General features: G+C 42.9%; 3 protein-coding genes across 5 annotated transcripts; 1 reads left to right on the forward strand and 2 right to left on the reverse strand.

Moving 5' to 3' along the window:
- Positions 1 to 901: 901 nt before the first annotated feature.
- LOC135495532 (deubiquitinase OTUD6B-like) lies at positions 902 to 3388 on the reverse strand. The gene is made up of 6 exons (XM_064784280.1): positions 3003 to 3388; positions 2551 to 2702; positions 2004 to 2315; positions 1677 to 1847; positions 1361 to 1467; positions 902 to 1163 (listed from the first exon to the last, which is right to left on the reverse strand). The coding sequence occupies exons 1-6, from the start codon at positions 3064 to 3066 to the stop codon at positions 1079 to 1081; spliced, it is 891 nt and encodes a 296-aa protein (XP_064640350.1). The 5' UTR covers positions 3067 to 3388; the 3' UTR covers positions 902 to 1078.
- Positions 3389 to 3436: 48 nt separating this feature from the next.
- LOC135495531 (geranylgeranyl transferase type-2 subunit alpha-like) lies at positions 3437 to 7422 on the forward strand. Its single transcript, XM_064784279.1, has 12 exons — positions 3437 to 3484; positions 3766 to 3876; positions 4093 to 4217; positions 4344 to 4531; positions 4746 to 4943; positions 5130 to 5213; positions 5441 to 5613; positions 5725 to 5873; positions 6041 to 6129; positions 6277 to 6405; positions 6523 to 6807; positions 7000 to 7422. The coding sequence occupies exons 1-12, from the start codon at positions 3482 to 3484 to the stop codon at positions 7158 to 7160; spliced, it is 1695 nt and encodes a 564-aa protein (XP_064640349.1). The 5' UTR covers positions 3437 to 3481; the 3' UTR covers positions 7161 to 7422.
- Positions 7423 to 8605: 1183 nt separating this feature from the next.
- Positions 8606 to 25322, reverse strand: LOC135496154 (uncharacterized). 3 transcript variants are annotated; one of them, XM_064785304.1, is made up of 40 exons: positions 25235 to 25322; positions 24854 to 24927; positions 24460 to 24606; positions 24159 to 24247; positions 23817 to 23864; positions 23442 to 23561; positions 23019 to 23074; positions 22517 to 22666; positions 19895 to 22346; positions 19578 to 19676; positions 19203 to 19404; positions 18919 to 19029; positions 18499 to 18687; positions 18279 to 18413; positions 18029 to 18130; positions 17840 to 17884; positions 17518 to 17709; positions 17059 to 17308; positions 16648 to 16793; positions 16232 to 16360; positions 15947 to 16008; positions 15430 to 15759; positions 14947 to 15219; positions 14635 to 14764; positions 14392 to 14474; positions 14136 to 14264; positions 13883 to 13996; positions 13578 to 13750; positions 13197 to 13426; positions 12867 to 13021; positions 12545 to 12664; positions 12288 to 12348; positions 11685 to 12007; positions 11392 to 11467; positions 11104 to 11204; positions 10576 to 10764; positions 10243 to 10356; positions 9859 to 10018; positions 9525 to 9621; positions 8606 to 9290 (listed from the first exon to the last, which is right to left on the reverse strand). In XM_064785304.1, exons 2-40 carry the CDS (start codon positions 24890 to 24892, stop codon positions 9106 to 9108), a joined length of 7806 nt encoding a protein of 2601 aa, XP_064641374.1. In that variant the 5' UTR covers positions 24893 to 24927; positions 25235 to 25322; the 3' UTR covers positions 8606 to 9105. The 3 variants fall into 3 exon arrangements, with proteins under 3 accessions (XP_064641374.1, XP_064641373.1, XP_064641375.1); XM_064785303.1 differs by having other exon boundaries at positions 16232 to 16363; XM_064785305.1 differs by lacking the exon at positions 19578 to 19676 and having other exon boundaries at positions 16232 to 16363.
- Between the last annotated feature and the right edge of the window lie 51 nt (positions 25323 to 25373).

Below are 25373 nucleotides of genomic sequence, written 5' to 3' on the forward strand. Positions count from 1 at the left end.
TAAATGAATTTAGGCCTACACCCCAACTCGTGGTGTATCGCAAAGCCTGTTTGCACAACGGCCTAGATAATCTTTGTTCTACCGTTTGGCATATACCTGAAATGGCCTCTTATTTTTTAGTGTGAAAATCACATGGCAACTGTTGAGATGGTCCCCTAATTCCAGATCTTAATTTTAATACAGAAGTTGGCTGAAAGCAACTGCTGATATGGTCCCCTAATTCCAGACCTTAGATTCTATTGACTCATGAGAAAACCCCCAGTCTGCAGACGGTATGCAGCATGCATTTTCTGCCCGCCGATCCCAACACAGCGTTAACACAGCAGCAACATAAACCCAATGCAAACCTTGCCAGCGAAGACAATTCTCAAACCAGTAACCCGACTTTTAATCTCCAACTATGTATATATGTATATATCTATTTTCCCAATAAACTTTTAACCAAAACATACTGCCTCCTCCACTTCCTCAACAAAGCACCCCACAGTTGACGGAGACTCCAGAGTCTGCCTGCAGACTCAACCGACAATTCTAGTCTGAATTTTGAGGTGGTCTTGACGTCTGTTTTGTTCAAAGACCAAAGGAGTAATTTGAAGCAATATCAGTCTTCTGGTTGTGACTCTGTCCTTGCAAGACTAATCTGGGATGAATGGAAACACCATGGAATCCCTCTATGTTGCACCACCTACTCCACTAGTATTGAATAGGAAACGCTCACCCATCTTGTAACATGGGACTGATGACAATGTGCCATCTACCTCAGGACTGCCCAATTATGAAACCTTTGGACAAGAAATCTGGCCAAAAGGTGTCAACCTTAAGGACCAACTATACAGGGAGAGGGTGGAACTGACAAAGGGAGGAATCAGACAAACGACCACAACTTGTAATATGTCTTTGTTTTTTTTTGTCTCGAGCTACATTTAAATGCAAATTATAAATAATGAATGTGACATGATTTGCTGGACACTTTCACACTTGATTTGACAGTAAATTATGTTCGTCAAACAAAACATGTTTAAAGTAGATTGTCCTAGTATCGTATCAGAGCAACTGTTCATCAAGTTGTGTTCCTTTGTTATGTGAATTCATCTTCTTCTTCTTCCACTTTTGGTATTACTGAGTTATAATGTTCTCCAAGACCATACTTGTGACGGTGGTATCTGCAAATAAACAATAAACAACATTTCACTCTTTGGTGAGGTGTTTTGAATCATCAGTCACAGAACAGTGAGGGCATCAGGGCTGACAAGGTGCTCCCTTTTAAAATGATATATCAATCCTAGTAGAACGAGTGGTGTCATTCATCAGTGGTTCCATTGCAGTGCACTGTGATACAAACACGAGAACATGTACTTACGACAGTAGTAACGATTGTCCTTGATATTCTTCACCAGTGGTAACACATGGGCCGTCTGCTTGAATGACCTCCATTGGTCTCTTCAGCACATTCGACAGAGCACGAATCTGGAACGAACCCAGGTATGGTTGGGTGAACGCAATTTAAAAGGAGGGCATGCAAGACAAATTACTTAATTATTTGCCAATGAGGCCATTAGGTAAAATCTCTTGTTGAGCACTTTCTGGTGTACATTGGACCCTTGGTGTCTTGCAATATTACATTGCCTGCACTTTCTAAGGAAGGACCAAGAAAACATGAATGAAGTCATTTATACCTCTAATTGTCCTCCCCAAGCAGGTGTATTCTCCACCTCCTCACAATACTTTTCATATTCCTCTCGACTAAAGGGGTCACATGTCTCAGGTTTTGTGAGAAATGGGAAGAAATCATCCATGTTTTCTCTCATATGAGTGGCTGTTTGTTGACGAAGACTGTCCACAGAAGACTGAAAATAAGACAAATATTGGATTGAGAATGCAGGAGAAGTCAACTCTGGGCTTCTTATGAAACCGTTGAGACTCCATATCGATGTCAGAAGGCAACTAGTATTTGGGATGATCAGCCTTTTTTCCAACGATTGAATTGAACATCTTCAACTGACCTGAATATCCAGTCTGATCAACTGATCCACAACAGCAGTATACAGACAGTTCCCATCCGATGGCACCTCATGGATTGCAAGGCCTCTTTTCTGTAAGATACCCTTGAGCTTCTCCGCCTCAACGTTCCGATCTCCAAGTAGATTTTCAACTTCTCCCTCCATGATTCGCTCTTCTCTTTCTTTTTCCTGTTGGGCTTTCTTGTCTCGCCTCTTCTGAGCTTTGGAAGTCTTTTTACCCCGTTCAGACACCGGTCCATCGGCAGGCACATCAGTTGTTGTTAAGTTCTCCACCTTTTCAGTCACATCATTTACCTGAAGAATAGATAACTTTATGAAAGGGGTGAGGTGATACAAGTCTGTCTCCAGTGGGCTAACAGTAACACCAGTGTGGTTATTCAACCTTTCATAAAATGCTGGATAAAACGTCTTCAGTTCAGAGACACTACAACTCTCCCTGCATGTCACATTTTGGCCAAATCATTTTTTTCACCACCAAAATGAAAGAGGTGAATGGATAATTTATGAATGGCAACACTAATAATCTTACCAGTCTATCTGATTTCGGCTCATTAAATTCTTTCAGTTCATCTTCATGCTTCTGTTCAAGTTCGGCCTCCAAAATTGCTATTTCAGCAGTCACTTCCTTCTTCTTTTTCTTGTCACCTTTAGGAATGCTGTGTTTTAACTTTGTTGTCCTGGCTGAAATAAAAAGACATGAACTACTGTCAAATGTAGTCATAGCACTCGCATGTGAACATGACACTTGGACGTATTATCAAAAGCTCAAAAAGACAACAGTGAACACTTCATAACGATGGAACATTGAGATCGTCAAGGTGTCAATATGGCCTATGGCTATGGGCTGTAAATTGACTGCAGTGCTAGCATAGATGCTGACAGTATGCCAACAGGTACCTTACCAGCTACATACAGGTACCGGTGTGGTAGGTAGCGGGCACGGGAAGCAGATTTTCTGGAAACAATATGAATAAACTTTACCTTGCAACTCTTTTTTCTCCTTCTTTTGCTTAGTAAGAAGGTCCTCTTCGGTGATTCCACTCATCTCAGGTGATGTTTCACTGTCAAGTGGATAATTTCACCAATCAAACCATAAACATTGGTATCTGTATGTTTTTTTGTGTATTGTGTACAAATACACACTGGTACTTTCTTTGTGAAACTTGTTACGAAGAATTCGGAAGGTTTTCTCGATGAAAACACCATAAATCGCCACCATAGATAATTCCTATTTCTTGAAAACATGTTCACACAATTACACGGAAACTCAGTGATATGTCTGCATAAGATATATGACGATTGTAAGTAAAATAGTGGAGAAAAGCTTTAAAAAGTAGTGAAAATTTTGGCAAAATTATCATGTTCTGCTAAAAAAGTACCAAATCAGCGCTCTCCTCGTTGATAAAGGCATTGAAGGTACGATTATCGTCGAGCCGGTTTTGCAGAAGACTTGTGAAAAAATGGTAAATTTAGTCTATTTAACACAGTATTCTCAATTAATACCCGTTGATCTTCACAAATAACTACATCAAAAGACTGTTAGTGTCTACTGTTATCTTTTGATGCATGAATTATTGAATAAAATACCTGCATGACTTCTTGTTTGTGTGTTCCTGCCACGCCCCCTTCTTCCAGACTTGACTTGTCATCAGTGATGTCGGTGTCAATCTCTGTCAAAAATGTTCTATTCTACCTGTACAGCAGGTCTCTCATGGAACATCATGTATATGCATTCTTATTTCAGCATGGTCGTTTGAAAGTGAAGACTACTGAAGAACAGCAAGAAGCGAAGAGGAAGGAAAGAGAAAAGAAACTCTTGCTTTATAATGGTGCAACGAAAAAGTTATTCCAAAAGGTGCGGAACAGGCTTTAGTTTCATCGTCATACCACGGCGTGCACGTGCCAATTCAAAGGCTAGAAGATTGTCAAAACCAGTTGGCATGACCACTTGTTGCAAAGTTCTCGTTAGTCTCATCATTCTGACTGTAGCCCCAGTCTATAAATTACGTTATTTATTGTTTGCTTCAGCTAACCATTCAGTACCAATCTTATCTTTAATACTTCTTTTCAGAGGAAAGATGGAGAACTTGACCAAGATATGTTGTCCATATCTGGTGAGGTGTTAGGAGCCAACCCGGACTTCTATACACTTTGGAATATGCGGAGAGAAGTTTATACCCACTTCCTAGAAAATAAGTAAATATGCTTTCAAAATGCTCGATTTCTTGTATGAACCAGAAAACGTCCTGTGATATTGGTGATTTGACCTGGCTCCTGCCTTTAGTTTCACTTTGTGTTGTTATGTTTTTCTTCTCTTTCTAGAAGCACAGAAGACATGAAAGCTCTGTTTAAGAGTGAGCTCTCCTTCCTTGAGCACTGTCTGAGAGTAAACCCCAAGTCATATGGCACCTGGCAGCAGCGGTGTTGGGTCATGGATCACATGCCAGAGCCTGACTGGAAGAGAGATCTCGTGCTCTGTAACAAGTTCTTAGAAATGGATGAACGTAATTGTAAGTTGAGGAAGAAACCCTTTGACTAGACTTTCCCTCTACTCTTGATGTGGTCTACTGCTGACAAGAGCAAGTCACAAAAAGAGTTCCAATAAACTTGAAGATATTCATGCCTATTTAGTTTTGCGATTGGTAGTCATTTTGTTGCTTCATTTCAAGAATGTATTATATTCCCTGTAGATTTCTGTGTTATTCTTTTCCTCATCCTTTACAGTTCATTGCTGGGATTATCGTCGATTCGTCGTCAAGCGATCACAAGTTCCTCCTGAGGATGAATTTGAATTCACAAACCAGAAGATCACAACCAACTTCTCAAACTATTCTTCATGGCACTACCGAAGTAAACTAATGCCGCATATCTACCCTGATGAGACACACCCTGTGGGGGTTCAGGAAGATGTATTACTAAAAGGTTGGTTGGTGCGGGGACGTACTGGTTAAGATGTCTGACTCTCAATCCTAGAATCGTGGGTTCAAACCCCGGTTTAGTCACCTCTTTGTTCTTCACAGGTCGAGCTCAGGTGTGAGCTGGTGGTTACCACTGATACTCAGATAACCTCTTGTGAAGGTTCTGCTAACTGTCATTTTCATTTTTCAGAGTTTGAGTTGGTGCAGAATGCCTTCTTCACAGACCCTGGAGATCAGAGTGCTTGGTTCTACCATCGCTGGTTGCTAGGGAGACGTAAGTTTGTTTCAGTCATCTTCAAAACCTGACAAAAGTCTTTTATATTGGTACAACTTGTGCTACTCTGACCATCTTTTAATCAAACTTTTGTGTCATGAAGACCTATTGGCAAAGTAGGTAAGGTATTGAGATGGCTTGAAAGGAAGAACACATCACTCAGGAACTGACCTTGACCTAATGCCTTGCACTGACCCTTGTCTTCATCGTTTGCCATTCACATGCAGGAGAGCGACCCCTGACAATAGACACCTTGTACATCAACAAAGCATTCCAGAAACTTGTGATAGTCTTCAGCAAATCCACCAAGAACCCCAGCATCAAGTTGGTGGTGGACGAGAGAGAAATCAGTGTAGAGCTGGAACCAGTACCTACCAATACAGACCATTCACAGCTATGGATATCCTTTGGTGTATTAAAAAGAGGCTGGCTTTAGTTAGTCTTGGGAATATTATATATTGATAGCTCTAATTCCATCGATTTTCAAGTCATTTCCTTGACAGTTGATTACATATGTGACTTAGCTTCAATAGCGTTCCAGTCGCCCAGTAGGATAGATGTAACCATTGGAGACAGTAGCAGATTTGTCATCTTGGGCAAAGATGAAAAAGAAGGCTGGTATCAGCTGAGGCAGGAGGTCAAGTTAGGAAATCTATTCAGGTAGGTAGACATCCAGGGAGTTCTCCTTCAGACTAGACCAGTTGTCCTGAATCCCCCTCGACAAGGGACGTCATCGTATCTTGTGTATCCTTGAAGGGGTCCAAGCCTCGGGACAGACAGTCACCACCTGATCAAAGGCCTTTGTTTAAAACACTCTGTTCTTTCAGTCTTGAGTTAAGCGCTGCCACAACATCTGTGTTAGAGCAAGAACTGGACTCGTGTCAACAGCTACATGATCTGGAGCCAGATAATAAATGTAAGTATTGAACATTTACTTGTGGTCAGATGGAGCGGCAGCCCAGTTTGTGCACTTCTTGATTTCTACTGAAAGGTTTCTGGCTTTGAGACAGGTGTACAGTATAAAAGCACTTATCATCCAAAAGTCTTCTTTTCTATCTTTCAGGGGCCATGCTGACAATCCTCTCCCTGATGAGGGCTCTAGACCCCATCAAATATGAACAACAGACTCTAGAATTCATTGACAAACTAAAGATCGAAGACCCGTACAGGTCAAATTATTACCTGGATTTAAGTAAGTTTACTGGCTTCTTTTGATTGTCATTAGATTGGAAGGCCTCATTTGGATGGCAAAGCTTGACCTATACAACATTTCTCTCTCATAACTTATATAAAATACCCTCGATTTCAGGAAGTAAATTTCTGATAGAAAATGCCATAGAGAAGCTAACGATCAGTCCAGACCAACCTGACATCAGCCTGGACCTCTCAAACAATCAACTGACAACACTCTATCATCAGAATTACATGGTACTCTTGACGAAGCTTAACATTTCCAACAACCCAGTGCCGACATTGAAGAACTGCCACTTCCTCCAGCGGCTGAGGGTGTTAGATGCTTCCTCTTCCAAGATATATGACTGCTCAGGGTTGGAGGATCTGCCCATGTTGGAGGAGCTAGACATATCTGATAACTGTATCCTTTTATTGATCCTTCTATTCCCTCTGTCACCCCTGGACACTGGTAGGAGCACTGGTTTGCCTTGATGCCAGTGTTTTCAGGAAGCAATCATTCAAGCATGATTCTGTCATATTCTGATAAGTGATAAGTCTGAAAATTGTGAGAATAAGTCATGTAAATTCAATCTCCCTTAACTCTTAACTGCAGCGATCAACTCAGTAGATGATCTCACAGCACTGACGTCGTGCCCTCAGCTCAAGAGACTGCGGATACAGGGTTCACCTGTTTGTAATATCGATGGATTTAGGGAAACTGTTGTGGAGTTACTACCAGATCTAACTCATCTAAATGGAGATCGTGTGAAATAAAAGACAAAGTTATAAATGACTTATAAAGCAGACAGTTCTGACGTTTGGCAAGAAGCTTGAGCAAGAAAGATACTCGAGCGATTGTTCAGAAACTACAATGTGCAGTAACCCTTGCATAAATCAACTGTCTGTTCATCATGGGGCGAGACCAAGTGGTGCTGGGTATCTCTTACTCTGTCTACTGCAAAGTAATGACATTCAAAATGTCTTAGACTTAGCATAGAACTATGACTATTTCCATTGTACGATCGGAAATAATATATACTCGACTAAACGAAAATATGATCTTGTTCTTCTCTTCTCTCTGTACTGAACACTTTGAAGCAAGACGGCATGTCCTCTCTCCAATACCACAGGGAGAAACCAAGACACCCAAGTCCTCATACTGTCCACAGTGACACAAACAGCCTGTCTTCTGTCTTCTGGTGTGAACATGACAACTGCCTGTCCTCATCCAGTGCTGTACACAAGCCATGATGCAATGTGACAGTCTGCCCTCTATCAAGCACTGTACTACACATGTTGGTCAAGTGAGACAGCCTGTCCTCTTAACTGCCTGTCCTCATCCAGTGCTGTACACAAGCCATGATGCGATGTGACAGTCTGCCCTCTAACAAATGCTCTACATGAAGAGTAGGTACAGACAGACAGTGTCTTTTATCTGAGTTTGACTCCAACACTGCCCTCCATTGGATACTCACAGACACTCCTCTATCTTGTGCATGAATATGATGTTCACAAGAGCTGGGTACCAGAACTGGAGTTCACAACAATGTCAACTGGTGCGTACTGTTGGGGTATTGTGTTGCTCCATGACCGGCTTTATCAGGGTGTCTGGAATCGACTTGAATTGACCTTGTGGAAAGGCACAACCAGCCCTGCGATACCTCATGTGGAGACTTCATGAAAGAACTACGCCATCGCCATCTTCAGGACAAGAGAGGAACTGAAAAGGCCAAACGGTATTTTCAGTTCCTCCCGTAGCCTGAAGATGGCGATAACGTAGTTCTTTCATGAAGTCATTTAAAGGAATAACTGTAAACAAGCCCATGTTTATAAAATGCATTTATTCTCTATTCAACAATGGGAATCTCTATACAAGGGTATTCATTTCATAGTTAACCAAACAACTGATGACCACTGTGAAATTCATATAGACTGGCAGGTTAATCTATTAGGTTCAGTGATTTAGGATCAAAGGGCCATTTCTAGGCAATTTGACTCCCGTAATCAGGATGACCCTCCACTGAGGACAGCAAGGCCAACAGAAAAATACTATATAGAGCATAAGTTTTGGAATATCTGATTTTGGTTTTGAACTTTTTTCATTCCAGGGCTAATGACCTCCCTCCACAGCCCAGCTGTATTAATTCACAAACTACATTAATACCTTCAGCGCCGAACCACGATGATCTACGTGGCCCAAATTCCCCTCCCGTTTGAGCTTGTTATCGGAGTCTCAAAGGACTTCATGAAAGAACTACGCCATCGCCATCTTCAGGGCAAGGTAGGAACTGAAAACACCGTTTGGCCTTTTCAGTTCTTACCGTGCCCTGAAGATGGCGATGGCGTAGTTCAGAACGTTGAATGACTTCATGAACGAAGTACGCCATCGCCATCTTCAGGACAAGGTAGGAACTGCCTTGGTCTTTTCAGTTCCTTCCTTGCCCTGAAGATGGCGATGGCGTAGTTCTTTCGTGAAGTCCTACGAGACTCCGATAACCAGCTCAAAGGGAGGGGGATTTGGGCCACGTAGATCTACGTGGTTCGGCGCTGAAGGCGTTAATTACACTGTTTAAAAAATAATTTATAACTGGAAAGCATATCACTCGTGTCAAATTGTCAATATCCCTGTGGCACCTCGACTTTTGACACAAACACAACTTCAAATGACTTGGCTAGTAGTACATAACATGTACATGTATTAGCAACGATTGCCACAAATTTAATGAGCAAATATATCAAACTCGTCCTTGTCTGCCCATCTCATGACACCCGAATCAAACTCATCACTCGGGCAATCTGAATCAGAATCTGACGATTCAGCCACATGTTCTGGCTCTGGCCGTGCGTTAAGATACTTTGGGATATCGGACCGCTCGTCTGCCAAGAAATCACCAAGGCTTTTTTCTGAAACAGGGAGTAATAAATATAAAACATCAGAAAGAAACTTCTGTTTTGGCTGCTTCTAAAGGCTTGGATCAGATTTAAGAAATCAGACTCTGGTCATGAGCTCATGAAAATTGTGTGAACTTGACCCTCAAATCTTCAAGATGGCCATTGCATTATGAAAAGTATCTACAGCCAAGGGGACCCAAGTGGAGATCAACCTTGACCATCTGATCATCCTGGATATCAACTTACTTTGTCTGAAAACGAAGGGCGATTCGTGTGAGCCTTCTCCCTCAGACTCCGAGGACGAGTTCACGTAACGCTCCATGTCTATCTTGATGTAGGAAGGCTGCAGTGAAAAGTAACGAAGATTACACTATTCTCAAAGCTGTTGAAGAAGAACCCAGTGCCAATGTAACAAGCTCGGTAAAATTGACCGAGATGGCTGATACAGCCAATGCAGGACTTGTTCATCAGAGTGGTGGTCACACATGGTAGAGAGCATCAATATCAAATTAGTATCTACTTGACTGGTTTTTACAATGCAAGTCAAGGAGCTCTAAACCCATAAATTGCCCCATCTTACCTTCCCCCTGTGTTTGAGTAGTCTAAGCCACCTGGCTTTCACCGCTTTCTTCAGGCCGACCATGACACAGCTCGGCAGCACACGCACCTGGTAATCCTCGGGCATGACATCAGCAAACAACTCCAGGTTGACGTAATACTCAGTTTCCTGAACTGTTGCCCTGGAGAAAGAGATTGGAAATACATTCTAGCACTGGTGTGTATCACTGGCTTTCTGGTTGGCATTGATAGTTCCATGTATGGCTCAGGGTTCAAGCCCACAGCAGAATATGCGTGCATCCTCTTGTAGCTCATATCATTCAACAGGTTAAACACATCAGGTTTGCATCAAAAAGATTCCAAAACCAAAACCAGATGTTTCCAAACTTCTGCTCTGTCCACTCACCGAAATATCAACCCATCATGTTTGCAATCAATTACATGCTTCTTCACTTCTGGAACTTTGATGATAAGTAGCACCCAGTATGACTTCTGGGACCAGAGCACTTCAGCAGGAACACTGAAAGAAGAAAAAAGAGTTCAGAATTTTTCATGAACCAAAGTTATGGATGTGGCATATCTAACCCCTGATGTTTCCCTCTGGGCCCTCCTGCTCTATTGGTTTACTGAAGATAACACTTAGTTGAGCCAACACTGGCGTTTGTGTCCAACATCGATGAAGCAACTCGCCCCTGGTCACAAGATGGAGAGGCCAAATGAATCAACTGTTCCTACTCACCGTTTGGATGGCATGATATCCCTTTCAATGATTGGTGTATTCTCAATGTGTGTACCGCCATTTACTTGTGTCATTGGACGAAGTTGCCTCAGTTCTGGCTCAATATAGCCAGCAGGGTTGAACAGTCGATAAAGTTCTTTACACTTGGTTCGGACTTCTTCTGAGCAACGTGAATGTCTACGACAGTGCCTGAAATAGGGAAAATAAAAGGTTTACAGTCTCTGGGTTTGAACTCATGATGGGTTCATATTCACCCCTCCACTTTTAGATCACAATCACAGAATCATATGAAGAGACTGGTTACTTTTTCGCAACTTATTCTGAACATTCCTAGTTAAGGCACAAGCCCTAACTTCTCTTTAGATCATACTATTGGTTTCATTACTATTCAACCTTCTTTTGTGTGCTTTCAGTGATGACAACATCTACCTCAGGGTGAAAGGTAAATAAGCCACAAACTGTTCAGTGATGATACAGCAGTTTGTTGGGTTGTCCTTTAAAATACCACTACCATCTACATGTACTTACTTCTCTAAAGCTTCTGAGATGCCTTCCTCTCTCATGACCTTTTTATTGGCTGCACTATGGCCTGACAGGATGGAGAGCAACTCAACCATGTCACCAATCAACTGAAGGACAAGTAGAATCAGAGTTAGAGAATCATCATCATGAAGTCTAGTAGGCCTGCGGCCATTGGAGCGATCTTGCAATTTTGAACAGGGTGTACGACAAGAGATTGTTTGCAAATCAAACACTCACAAAATATGTTGCAACACTATTTGGGGGGGGGGGAGGAGGGGTTACGTATATACTTACATCTACATGAACAGTTCTGCCGAGATTCAGCACCAAGGACTCTATGGTTCCATTCTTTCTCATCACATCCGTGCTCCTGAAAGGGGTTAGAACATTGAACACATTGGCAGGTGAAAGCTTCACAAAACAAAGAACTTGGTGAATTTGCTAATTCTTATTTCAACATTTGCTGTGGAAATCTAGTGGTATAAGAGGTGAACATTTCGTGAGTCAGATGTTCAGGTTTGCCTCGTCAATCACGACAAGGGTTGTGAAGGATTCACCCAGTCTATGGTTTTGACTCATATACTCACTCCAAATTCTCCACAAGCAAGTATAATAGGTCCAAGATATACTCCATGTTTTCCTTTCTGTCGTAATTTACCAGCAGGCGAGAGAGGATTCGTATGCCTCCACAGTCCTTCACGATATCACAATTTGCGCGATGTCCATTACAAACATTGAAGAGACACCGGAGGAAGGTGAGGCAAATATGTTCTTGTTTCACCGCCCCGGCCAGTGTACACAAATGCTTGATGCCACCACAGTGTCCAATTTCGTAGCAGTAGCGATAGTTGCCGGAGAAACCACAGAGCATCTTGGCCACTTCCAATTGAGACAACGTCGAGGAGCTCTCCTGTAACAACATCAATGCGTGTTTACAAAGATAGTTACGTGATGCTGGCATCAACTACATGAAATAGGCTGCAACCAGCACCATCTACAAAGGCGTGAAACCCCTGACATGCCCTACAAACCCATCAATCAGATAAATCGAGTAAGTTGGCATCGACTGGAAGCCCTAAAGCAATTTGCCTTCTTTTGTATTTCAGCAGACGTTCTAGTGCAAATCTAAACATGAGCTTTCAAAATGCAGGTCTTTCAAAAATCAAAGGGGTCAAAGCCACTTTTCTCACCTTGCTGAGTATTCTACAGAAGTTTCTCAGAACTCCACTCTGATAGGCCTCTTCTTTGGCACTGAAACCAACACATAATAGAATTACATTTCACAATGCCAGGATGAGCCTCTTCTGAGCTTCTTTTGAGCCAGACTATATTTCCTATACGAATTAAGCCACTTTTCCTCCAGGTTTTGATAAAACTAAATCTGTTTTGATGCAAATGTTAACATTTTCCAACGATTCTCATGACAAGTTGTAGCATAAAGGTTTACCTGTCTTCATCCAAGAGTGTTGAGATGGCTTGAAGCAGCAGGTACTGGCTGGTCTGCTCAGGCAAGAAAGCCACGACTTTACACATAGCCAAATGAGCCCCTGCCTTCAGCAGATCACTCCTGCAACAACAAAATCTTAAAAGTAACTTTTGGAACGGAAAAATATCGCAATCAAATTGTATCTCTGTGCTATTATGACCCGTTTAATGAAAAAAGCAGGTTAACTTAATCAGCCCAAGACAAAAATCATCACCAAAGTCACCATGAAACCATATCGTTTCCAAATATAACAAAAACTTGAACATCGAACTCTGCCAAGTACCTGTCATTCTCTGCCACGATATCCTTACACGCCTGAGCAAGAGTGACGGAGTCGGTTGCAACGTTACTCAGATACATTCTGGCACAGAAGAAGGGGATTTTCTCAGTTTCATCGACCTCTACCTCAAGGTCAAGGTCAAGATCAGGGAATAACTCCTGGAAACATAGAACATCAAGGTCAAGGCCATTATAGAATCACAAGGGCATGATAGAAATCAAGGTCATACAGAAACTCATGGCCAAGGCACAACTCCTGGAAGCACACGCCAGTGTGGCATCCATCTGTGTAGATGTCATAACGTGGAAAAAACTGAAATATGATTTTACAAACCTGGACTGATTCTGGTGTGGCGAGAGCGTGACCAGCTGTGACCAGCTCCTGAGACAGTAAGAGGTTATCGGATGAAGTCGTGTCTGTCACCTCAACATGGCACTTGTGCATTCCCGCCAGAGACGCATTTGTCCGAGATCTGACTCTCGCAAAAAGTTTCTTCCGGTCGCCGTTTTCCAAAACACACATGTCCCAGAATGCATCTGAGGCTGCCTCATCCCACTTGTTTCCTGAAAATGAAAAATAGCGATTGAATAGTCAACTAAAAAAGACTGTATAATAAGACCTGACAATTATATGTAGTACGTCCACATGACAGACCAAAGGAATACGAAATCTTTTTGAGGCGTAAATGTTTTGAAGTAGTTTTGTTAAGCTTACCAGTCGGTGAGACCTTGACGAGGGCACATTCCATGGCCTGTAGCGGTAACTTGGCAAACTTCTCTGGTAGGGTACGCAGACAATCCAGGGATACAAACTCCTTGTCACCGTAGTCGACAAAGAAAGCTTCGTATTTGTTCTCCTTCATGGAAAGAACTTGGGCGCGGTACCAGCTGGAAGAGGGAAAACACCAACTTTCATCATAGATAAAGCCTACCGTCTATACCTCAATCGAGACACCCTGTGTATGATACATGTACAGGCAACACTGCAATCTTGGTGTGTTAGATTTTTCAAAGACTAACCTGTCAGTCTGTGAGAACTTGCCCAGGCACAGCATCCCGGATGTGATCATGTTCGGGTCGACTGCTTCAAGAGACTCAGCATCCTTGTTGATTTCATCATACATTCCCTCAATCCTAGAGTGAGAAAAAACGTCTTTCATGAAAAGTATATCTTAATTTCAAAAAAAAAAAATTTGTCATCTAGCAAGCCCACCACACCCAAAATCAGGATGAAAAAGCAGGCTAACCAAGGTATAAAAAAGTCTCAACTTACTCATCCTGATTGGCAAACTTCTGCACGAAGAACAAGTGAGGTGTGATGACGGCTGACACGCAGACCTCGTGGTACTGGTCTGATTCTGGTAGCACCTCCGTCCGAACAGATCCAAGTGTGTACGTAAACCTGTAACGGAGAGGATTGCATGCGGTAATACATGAACAGGGTGACTTTGAACTGTTAAACTGGTGACCAAGGCACAAATAACAGAATATATGAGTCAAAATATCAGTAAATAAGAGTTTTAACTTACTTAGGAACGCCTCCTTTCTTTGGAACAGTGAGTAGTGGGAGCGCCACCTTGCCGTGGCATAATTTGTACAGCTCGGACATATGCTGAAACATGTGTAGGAAAGACTAGTTAACAAAGTAAACACATTGGGCAAAGTCAAACTTGATGGTGACCTACCCAAAGATCTCAGTTTCAGTACAGAGACTCAACAGTGTGGTATTAACTTCATGAAAGAGTTAGTTATCTAACTAATCATAAACTCACCTCAGGGTTTTTCACACCTAACTTATGACTGAGTAATTCCCTCTTGACACTGTACTGGTGAATGGTTTCCTTCAGCTGTGGCAGGTAGGCAAGCTGCGTCAGATGCTCTAACCAAAGTGTTGTGCCCAGGCTGAAAAAACATCAACACCATGAACAGCTGGAACAGAGCTGGCCCTGATTCGGCCTCACAACACTCACAGGACTAAGAGCACAAGGAAAATGGGCAGTAAGAATTAGATAAATGATGTTTTGAAGATGAAACAACTCCTGCATGCAGAACCTAATTTGAAAACAATCGTAGAATCTACAAACCTGAGCACAATGGTTCCATTGAGTTCCATTCCAATGATGAGGTTATACACGAAGAGACTCGCTTTCGTTGTCCACTCAATGTCCTCGTCCTTGGGTTTCACACCACAGATGTAGATCTCAACCACCGTTGGTGGTATCTTATCCAGACACAGATGATCTGGTAACACGTAGATGTGCTTGAGCTGGACCGTATCTGTTCTTCCTTCATCAACATAGATCACCTCAATCTCTGCATCGTCAGACAGTCTCCTTGGTACCTGCAGAACTCTTGCCCTGGAAGAAGCAATCAATCAATCAACAAATCGATAATACCCCCATTCTTGATCTTTGTTGGTTTTAACAACTTGCTTCAGTAGACTGGTGGTTAGATCCGACATGCGATGACTCACGAAACAGTAAGGCAAAATATCCGTCTGACATCGGCATAATGTAATGTCCTACAATGTTAAATATGAAAAGAAGATGATATGAAGGCTAGTTTACCTGCTATAGACACCTCGTCTGTCATCCACGGCACAGAGTTCACCCACCCGGAGTGACGTACAGTGAACACGTCGACTCTCTGCTTGGAAATACTGCAGCACTTTGAAGTGTAACATTGAGACTGCTTCAGCGAACGTGGTGTTCTTGGTGACCTTGCCGTCTGCACCAGAGAACTGCCGATGCTCCTGGATGCGAGCGTAGAAGTGGCTGGCGTTGGTGACGTGCGTGATCAGCACTTTGACTTCACCGTTCTTTGGCAGGGGTATCTCAGGATCGGGCTGGTCAATCTCAGCTGATATCACATGGCGTGATGGACACTTGTTGATATCGCTGGAAGTAAACAGAGAATTCTAAACCACCACGTATTTCAAAGTCTCTCAAACTTCAGAAAAACGGCAAATTGAATCTAAGAAGTGGAATTGAGAAACAAGGAGGGGTGTGAACCCCACACCTCCTGAGCTCATCTCAGACTTTTTGATACTACACCATCAGATTTTGAGAAGTTCTCTTTACATACCGGCATCTTCCATAAGACTTGAGATAGTGACACAGAGGTTGTTGTTTGCCCTCTTCACGGCCCTGGAGAGGAAGATGAGAGATCACTTTCAAGTAAAATAACCTAACTGTTTGTCAAGGACTTTTGATTTATAAGTTTCATCCTTCTTGGTTCTTCCCTGTCCCTCATTTAGACACCAGTGATTGAACTTTTACATGTTTACTATCTGAGAAGAAAAAGGACTGGAGATGACCTCCTGAAATGGTTAACTGGCCATGAAAATAAACTTTCCAAGTCAATACTTACCTCCATGACCCCAGCTGCCAGAAGTTCCAGATTTTTTGGTGGGTTCACTCCAATCCTCCTCAGTAATCTCAGCAGAGTTGGAGCCTGTCGACCACACTCCTGGGAGATCAGGATGTAAGACACCAACTTCTTCTGAAAATTCAAATAAAGGATTGTATTCGATAAAGCAATCTTCTTATCTTTTTAAATTTTTTTAAATTTCTTCACATTTTCAGTTAATCGCCTAGCGACCAGCTAAAAAGTCTCGCCTTAGGCACCAAAGAAGAGCACTCCAATAGTCCCTGGATTCAGTTCTCAATCCTTTAAGAACACTTTCCCGTCCCAGGAGAGGAAAGGTCGGCAAGGTGGATGGCCTGCCTGATTCTTTACATGCTGGGGAATTGATTATCAAAGGTGAGTTTGAAACTCTTGCCTACCTCGCTATCTCTGGAGATCACTTTGAGATGATCTTCCATGCAGCCAAGACGATTACCAAACTTGGTCTTCGTCTCTGACATGGTGTAATGGATGACACAGGTAGTGTCAGTAATCTGCAGCTCACGAATTCCACCATCGGTCATCACTATAATTCAAGATGAACATAGAATCAAATGAGAGTCATGATTGAAAGTTTTCAGATCCTTCAGATTCTGTTGAAGATCAGCTATAGAATGATGGATGGAAGCTTCTGGAACATGTATATAATCTTATGTTCTCAAACCTAATTTCAACTGCAGCCAATGCAACAAATTCAAGGACACATTCTGTTCACGTCCAGAAATACCAGAAGTCTTTAGAAACTATGCCTTGAATCTCATCTATAAAACTTTCAATAAAGCATTCCTTACCCAGGACAGGTTTTGACTGAGCATCATGGGGCTGTTTCCATTCCCTCTGGATCATCTCAATGTCTTCAGTCAGCATGGCGTGAGTGTAGAGAAGGGCATGGAAACAGTAGTTCTGCAGCAACTTGTAAACAGCGTCTGCTTCTTCAGGTGTGTTGGTGAATATGATGATCTTCTCATGGTCATGTGACAGCTCCTCCAGAATACCGGGAAGCTTTTGGAAACGCTGATCAGCAGGACATACATCGGGAATCTGAAAGTTAACAAAGAAGGTAACACCCACACATCTGAAGTCTAAAGACCAAGAAAATGGCCACAAGCTGAGAACATAAATGATTTCTCAATTTTCTCATTGTCCATTTTATGACTCAACCAACAGTGGCAATGATGTGTCAGAATAAACAGAGTTCATGTTTTTGACAGACAAACTTCTAATCATGAATTATCTCTCTGCCAGCATACCTGTTCCACTCCACCATAGATAGCGGCCTCAAAGCTTGATGATATAATCACAGCAGGATTCAGCATGCATCTGTTATGGAACGACCTGAAACCTTGGGTCCACTGAGAGCTGAACAGCATGATCTGGTTTGGTACACTCCGTTCTGTGGCCGCATCTATAGCATCGTTATATGCATCCAAGATCGAGCGAACCTGTATGAATCAAGACATAAAATTTGATTTAGTTTAACAGCATTTGATGACATTACTGACTGGAGTTAAAACATGTCAGGGCAAAGACCAAGGTATAAAAAAAGTCTGGCCCTAGCAATAAAACACCTACCTCCTCTGTGAATTCCTCGATCAAAACATCACCATCGTCAACAACCTGAAGTGAGAATATGCTAATTAGAATCTATAAGGAGAGATTGCCTATTGGGAAAGATCAACATCATTTTGATGGACATTGAACTATAATGGTAATGATAACAAATAAAAGTTAATAATTAAAGGAATGCTTGACTTTACCTACCAGGTGACACAGCCGTTCGAAGTTGGTGTACTTTCCTGCCAGCATTCGATTCAGACAATGAGGAGTCGCAATAAGAATGTCACAGCCATTCATCAGCTCAATCTGAAAATAATTTGAAAGTCAGGTAAACAAGGCCAAAAAGTGGCCAACATTTTGACAAATAGGATGACAAGTTTGCAATTAGACCTCACCCCCGACCTTATGTTTCATTAACTTGTATAAAATGAACAACTAAGAATCTGAAACTTACAATCATGTTTTCTTCGTCACCATCTCCGTGGATCATTTTGGTCCTGGCGTCACTGATGCCACCCACGAGGAGTTGACAGTGGTCGAAGATGAGCATGGCGCTCTTCCAAGACCCAGCCAGAATCACGGCTATTGGCTGGAAGTGGAGAAGATAAAAATTGGCACATTGGCTCATTTTGAATATCATGAAGTGATTGACAGGTTTCAGGAGAGTTACTCACCCCATTTCCAGACGGCAGTTCAGTGTAGCTGTCCTTCTGAAGAATCAATGTAGCCAGTGGAGCCATGTAGGCTAGTGTCTTTCCTCTTCTAGGTGGAGCTATACCAATCACATTCAGTCCCCTCAGGATCGCTGGCCAACACCAGGACTGGATCTTGGTGGGCAGCGGAAAATTCTTCCCAGCCAATCTCTGAAAGATGTTTTTTTTGGAAACAATAATTTCAAACACAAATTTCTGCAACAGACCAGCTGATCACAGAGACCGGCAATCAATAATAAACCAGCAAATACCGGTTTTACCCGCAGGTGTCAGAGCTTTTTATTGCACGAAGAAGCATTTATAATTGCTGGTCGCAGTGATTTAGGTTGTTTGTCTGCACAAAGCTTAAAGCCAAGACAATCATACAATTACACGACTTACGTTTTTGATATATTCGGCAAGATGAGAACTCTCGAGTTGGAGGGTGGGTTTCTTTGGCACAATCTCTCCATCGGTAATCACACCAGAATCATTGATTATGACACTGTCAAACTGAAAGAACAAATATGAACTGAACATAAGATTAAGATGTATTGAAGGAGAAGCATGTTGAACTGGAGAGGCGTCTGTCCAGCATTATCTCAATACACTCCTCCTTAAAGACACAGAACTATCGTCCATTACAAACTCACAAAACTCACAGAACAATATCTTTTCCAACTCACCCCACTCATTGACATGGACAACATGGTTCTTAAGTAGCGCCTTTCGTAAACTTCCGGATTAATCATTTCCAACAAGCGTCTGCTTCGGTGGCATTCCCGCCTGATCACCAGGCGACTGGGCTCAGCGCCATCAGAGTCCGAGTCAGGTGATTGCACCATCACGCCCGCTTCCTCCCTCTGTGTGGGCAAGCTCAGATTCACCCTGAAAATGGGTTCCAAGAAATATATGAATGTGTCCAAAAACAGTTGGGTTTTTGATGAGTATCTGATATGATAGCCATTTTAACTGAATACTAAGCACAAAGAGTGGATTAATGAGGGTTTTATCAAGAGTTCTCGACTGATAAGGTTTTTGTATAGAGCTAGGAAACTAACTTCTTCTTCATAAGGGTGCCCTCTTTGTCAGAATCAGAGAAATATACACTGGATGGGGATGCTTTCTTCAAGATGCTTCGAAGGGGTTTCTCTGTTGGGCTGCAAAAACATGAGATGCTGAAGATGACAACATGGATTGAACAGAACCTGAGCTTGCTACCTTTTAGCATAATATGTTTAAATGCCTGATCATGCTGACAGAATCGGCAACTCTATGGTATGGTAAGTGTTAAATCACTGGCTACAACATGCAATCAAGCTAGCGTTGAAAATAATTAGTTCACAGGATGAAATAACACAAAAGTGAAGGTACTTACGTTGGAGTTTCTCTTGGCTCATCCATTATCATCGTGAACATGTCACTCCTCTCCACCGGCGCCACCACTGGGCTGGTCTTCTTGGATGTGGCCAGTTTTGGCAGACGAGACATCAGTTTCGATCCGGTACTAGTGCTGCCGGAATCGCTTCCAGATCTTTTCTCCTCTTCGCTACCGACTGTGGCGGACAACGGACTCCTGACAGGGACAGACGCAGGACTGGCGAGATGAGATGACGACGGCATCATATTTGGCGACGGCCGACTCATTGCCTGGGTGTTGTCGCGTCTGACATCTTGGACACTAGCAACAAGATTCTGTTGCATCGAGTAGCCATTCCGTGCCGACTCTTCCCTTGTGACCCCTACCTGGTTTGCCTGGTCACCCACACTGCTGCACATAGAGGGGCTCGTCAGTAGTGGCTGCCTTATATGAGACTCTGTAGATGGGATGGCTGGTCTTATAACAGGACTAGCCTTTGGTAAGGACTGTCCTGGGTTACTACTTGGCACCGACATGAATCCTGGTTCCTCGATGACAGAATTCCCACGCTGAGGAGAGAACTGACTTGGCTGGTATCCTATCCCATGCGGAGACCCACTGATGTTAACTGGTGTTTCACTAATGGATGCTTGCTGCAAGCTTTGCTGGCAGAAAAACTTGTTGACTCGCTCTAGTAACTTTGCGCTTTGACCGTCCTTTGACACTGCCGGGTCCACCACAGGCTGAGTGAGGGAAGGTACCGTATTAACACCGCCAGTAACACCACCAACAGCATGGGGTACCTGTCCAAGGTTAGACAGGCTGAAATCTTGTCTTTGAAGTGCGGAACCAGCATTATTAATCCTCGGATCTAGCACAAGGCTGGCTGCTGGTGCTATACCAGAATTAGCCATAGTAGTCTCACAGTAATTGGCAGGTGGAACCTTTTGGTCAAATCTCTCATCCTGCCCTTGCTCATTCTTGTCTTCTTCATCCTCCTTACTCAATATGCCCACTGCACTGATGAGATCAAGCAGAGCTTCCATTTTCTTCGTGGTTAGATTTTCAAAGCACTTTTCTGGCAGCATTTTCAAAATGGCCGGGTTTTTCGTGAGGGAAGCGAGACCTCTTGCAGTCTGGGAAGGGCTGTCGCATGCAGTTGGAAGACTGGATGCAGAAGGCGGCCTCACAGGTGAATTAAAATCATCACTGCTACTGTTCTGTGCAGCAGCAGGAGTTCTAGGCGCTGCAATCTGTAATCCTGTGTTTTGACTCGGAATGAATCCCACATGACTTGAGCTAGCTGCAGGTGGTTGAAACTGATGAGTGGTGTTAATGACAGGCTGTGGAACAGAGCTTGCATTTTGACAGAGACTCGTTTCTGGTTTGCCTGCCTGAATGAATGGAGTAGTACTCGGTGACGTCTGACTGGACAGAGACGGGATGTTTTGACCGATGGCAGCGGGACAAAAATTTGGGTTGATTATACCTCTGCCTCGTCCGAAAGCCAGGGGATTTGGTGGAGAAGGAGTATCGTTGAGGGCAGCTGGTTTTGGCAGCTCCACATTAGCTGTTCTCTGTACTGTTGGTGGATGGTGTAACTGAGGAGTCACAAATCTGCCAGGTGAAAGACTACGCGTACCAACACTTGAATCAAGAGACGGCGACATGGCAGTTTGGCCCGGCTTTTGACCGAGTGTCCGTTGCTCAAACGAACTGAATTCTGCTCCACGTCCATAGCCACGGCCGATAGGTGGCAAATCTGCAACTTTCATCATAGGGTTAGCAACACTGGGAACTTGTCCATGACCGACGGAAGTACTTCTCTGGGCTTGAACTTGATGAAGTGCTTCAGGGGGAATGGCAGCCACAACTTCTGGTGCAAGATGATCGAACAAACGCTTTGCAGGTAAAGAATCCCCCTGTTCACAGTGTGGAGTCATTTGAAGAGCAGGATTGGGGGCTGGCTGAGGCCTCACAGAAGTTGGATAGATATCACCAGAAAGTGCCAACACCGCTGTACTTCGGCCCGCCATCTGCTGCTCCACCTCATTCCTTGGCTTTGAGCTTGAGTTCGGTGTACGCCTTCGGACGATTTTGGGCGGACTTTGTTCATCAGAGCTGTTGGCTGGGCTGTATTTTCCTAAGACTGCCAACCCGGCACTTACAGGTGTTTCTTGATCCTTCCTAACCAACTGTGGAGGTTGCCTGACCAACTCTTGAGGTTGGGCAAAGTGAGATGGAACCCGTGACTGCACTGATGGGAGGGCAGGAGCATGCTGAAAAGGATTCGGCTCTCTTTGTGGCACGGGATGACCAGGTGGCTGTCCGAATGAAGGGCGGCGTGGAGGCGTGTAGGCCTTCAAGACTTGTGTTGGAACGGTCGCTATTGCTCCACCAAATATCTTTTCGAGGTCTCCTTTGCATGACTCTGTTTCCTGAAAGACTCCCACAACAGGCAATGTGCGACCTGGAAAGTAAAGCCTCACTTAGTTACTGATCAGGTGTAAATTCAGACAGAAATCATACAAATAAAGGGTGCTATACATCAGACATACAGCAAGAAGTTTACAAAAACAGCAACTGTGTTGGTAGAATACTCAGAACGCCCTCTGGAATGATAGAATTCGCTTGAATTACCTTTGCACGTGATATCAGTATGTCTTGCAAACTCTTTCTCCACTAATACATCGTTCAGACACTCGAATCCCAGCGCCTCAGCAAGGAAGACAAGACATTGGACAGCATCAGCATTATCCCGCCAGACTTCAACCTTGACACTAGCACGCTCTGAAAGTAAATTTGAATCATTCAGACAATGTGGAGATATGGACAGAAATACAATGTACATCCTCCAGATGGCAGATTGAAACATGGATAAACCAGCTGCCGATCAGCAGACATCCCAAGACAGACACTTTTGATGATGTTCTCTCTCTTCATTGTCCCTACTTTTCTTTATGTACTCATCCCAAGGGCAAGAATCTCCCAGAGTGACAAATCTCCTAAGTGCAATTCTTCACCTAAGGATCAATATTCCTCTGGGAGCAATATTCATTGTAACGACCCTTTGTCATCCAGTCCTGTTGGACCAGTTCACATCACTGTATGCCTCCCAGATGATCTTGTATGAACAACCTACCTTTCAGCCTTGTTTTGACATATGTAAGAGCAGAACTATCCCACTGCTTGCATGGCCTGAAAGTTTCAAGTTACAGTTTAGTCAAGTAGATCGAGCCCTCTTGGGTCATCTGTAACTTCAGACATGTACATAAGATATTTGATGATTTGAATGTACAAATGAAACACAAAATATGAAAACAACAACACTGTGCTGGAGACACAACAAGAGCTTGAATGACGTCACACAAGAAGAGCTAACAGAGCCAGGATATGACGTCACAATGATCTAACGGATCTCGCCTGAGGTGATTGCTTTGTGGTCATCCTTTCATCTCGTTTATTGCCTTTCTGGTGTAAACAACCAATCTCCATATGACCCGTGAAAAGGTCTCGGACCTTCTAGTGGATTCGATTGGCCACCATGCCATTACAATGTACTTACTGTAAACTAGTGGTGAAGTTCTCTACATCTGTTTTCATTGAAATTGGTTGAATACCATACAGGGTGTATCTCCTTGCCTGGGTGGGCAATTTTCGGAATTCACTTGGGCATTCTCTTAGCCTAAATAAGATAGAAATATATGGGTTGTTTGAGAGGAATTGAAACTGAGAGAGCTATTGTGTTTCATGACAGTGAATCCCCTTTTGACCCTCACTTGGAATGGATTGGGAGACTCCACAAATGTATCAATAGGTATACGACCAAAAGCCTTCAAGAGCAAAGAAATAATAAAAGATTGACTATGCTTGATGATACCCAATTCATGATTTAGAGTACTGATAGAAGATATTTAACCAAACTATTGGCAAAACCTACCATCTGAGATTGATATTTTCTTTTCTATGAAAGTCTATCAAGTAGCACCTAAAATAGAGCAAATGAGTAAAGCAAGGCATGAAACCATGGTGCAATACAATGACAACAATTACACACACATTCTTTTCTGTACATTCAGCGCCGATAGAAGGACTAGAAGTGACTTCAGTAGTCATCTTCAGGCGCAGGCAGTGGAGTGAATACAAGAGATCCATCAACAAGTATGCAACGACTCAATGCTGTGTAACTCGCATACAAATTACAGCATCCAGGATAAACAAGCACAAACTGTACAGTTTCAAGGTAAAACCACACCAACCCAACAAAGCGTGGATAACTTACTGTGCAAGTGGACCATTTGATGCCTGAAAGACAATATCCACCTTCGTTCGACACCAAGTTTGATCTGTTGAACTCCGAACACAGTATATCTGGAAGAGATGGAACTTAGAGCTGCAAAATACTGAATCTAAAAAGGCAACCATGTTTATTGACTTTAATTGGAATTTCCAAAACAATTCCTCATCGCAGAGCTCCGTCACACGGCCCTGTGAGAAGAGACACAATATCTTGAACAGCGAAGCAGCATCTGAGGGCCATGACTCGCGAGCAAGACATGAATAAAAACTAGAATGTTACGAACCTTGTCTGGATGAGGGCTTTGTACAACCACTGACATCGGTTTCTCATTTCTGTAGTGATCATTGACATAATTACTCAAGTCCTCAAAATCACGACTTTCATTGCTGTCATCCAAGGCCAAGCCAATGAATGTGCTTGCATCTAGAATCTGAAGGAAACATAAGGACACTAAAGGTAAGGCTTGCCAACACAATTAACCCCAAAACCATAAAATGTCCAAAATATTGCCTGGAGGACCTGTTGATAAAATGTTCGAAGGTCCTTAAATGGGTGCATTTTGCTGTCCCATCAGTCATGTCAGAAAAGTGGAACAAACTTTCACTCTGACTTAATTCGGCGAAGAAGTTGTATATCTTGTATTGTTGGCTGGTATATTGACTAGAAACAACACTTACAGCTAGGACCTTCACATCCACTATGCGTAGACCTTCCATATCTTGATGTGATCTTCGGTCTTCAAAGTTAAAAACTATACAAAACAGATTTAAAAGAGACAAATCATATCTATTCATCGACCACATGTACATCGACTTCGACGTCGAGTTTTAGCCTAAATAGATTATGGGAAATCAGGAAGGGCTTTTTTTTAAATATGGGACATCAGGGCAGGGGCAGTGGTCTGACCAAATGAAAATAAATAGGGACCAAGCAGGGGGGGGCCTAAAACGAAAATAAATCTGAAGTGAAAATGCCTTTATCTTATCAGTGCTTCATTTTTTCCCCACAAAAAGGCATTTAACGAATAGAGTACGACAACAACATGATTAGAGAGCTACCTTTTGTGCGATTAACTCATTTTCTTCAGGAGAAAATATCGCTTTCTACGAGATTTCTTTTCAAGCAAGTTTTCAAGTTTGGGTTTTCCCACTATCTGACTATGTAGATTGTTGTTGCAAAGTTAGTACATTTGCGATG

This window comes from Lineus longissimus, chromosome 11, assembly GCF_910592395.1.
Source record: "Lineus longissimus chromosome 11, tnLinLong1.2, whole genome shotgun sequence".
Lineage (NCBI taxonomy): Eukaryota > Metazoa > Nemertea > Pilidiophora > Heteronemertea > Lineidae > Lineus > Lineus longissimus.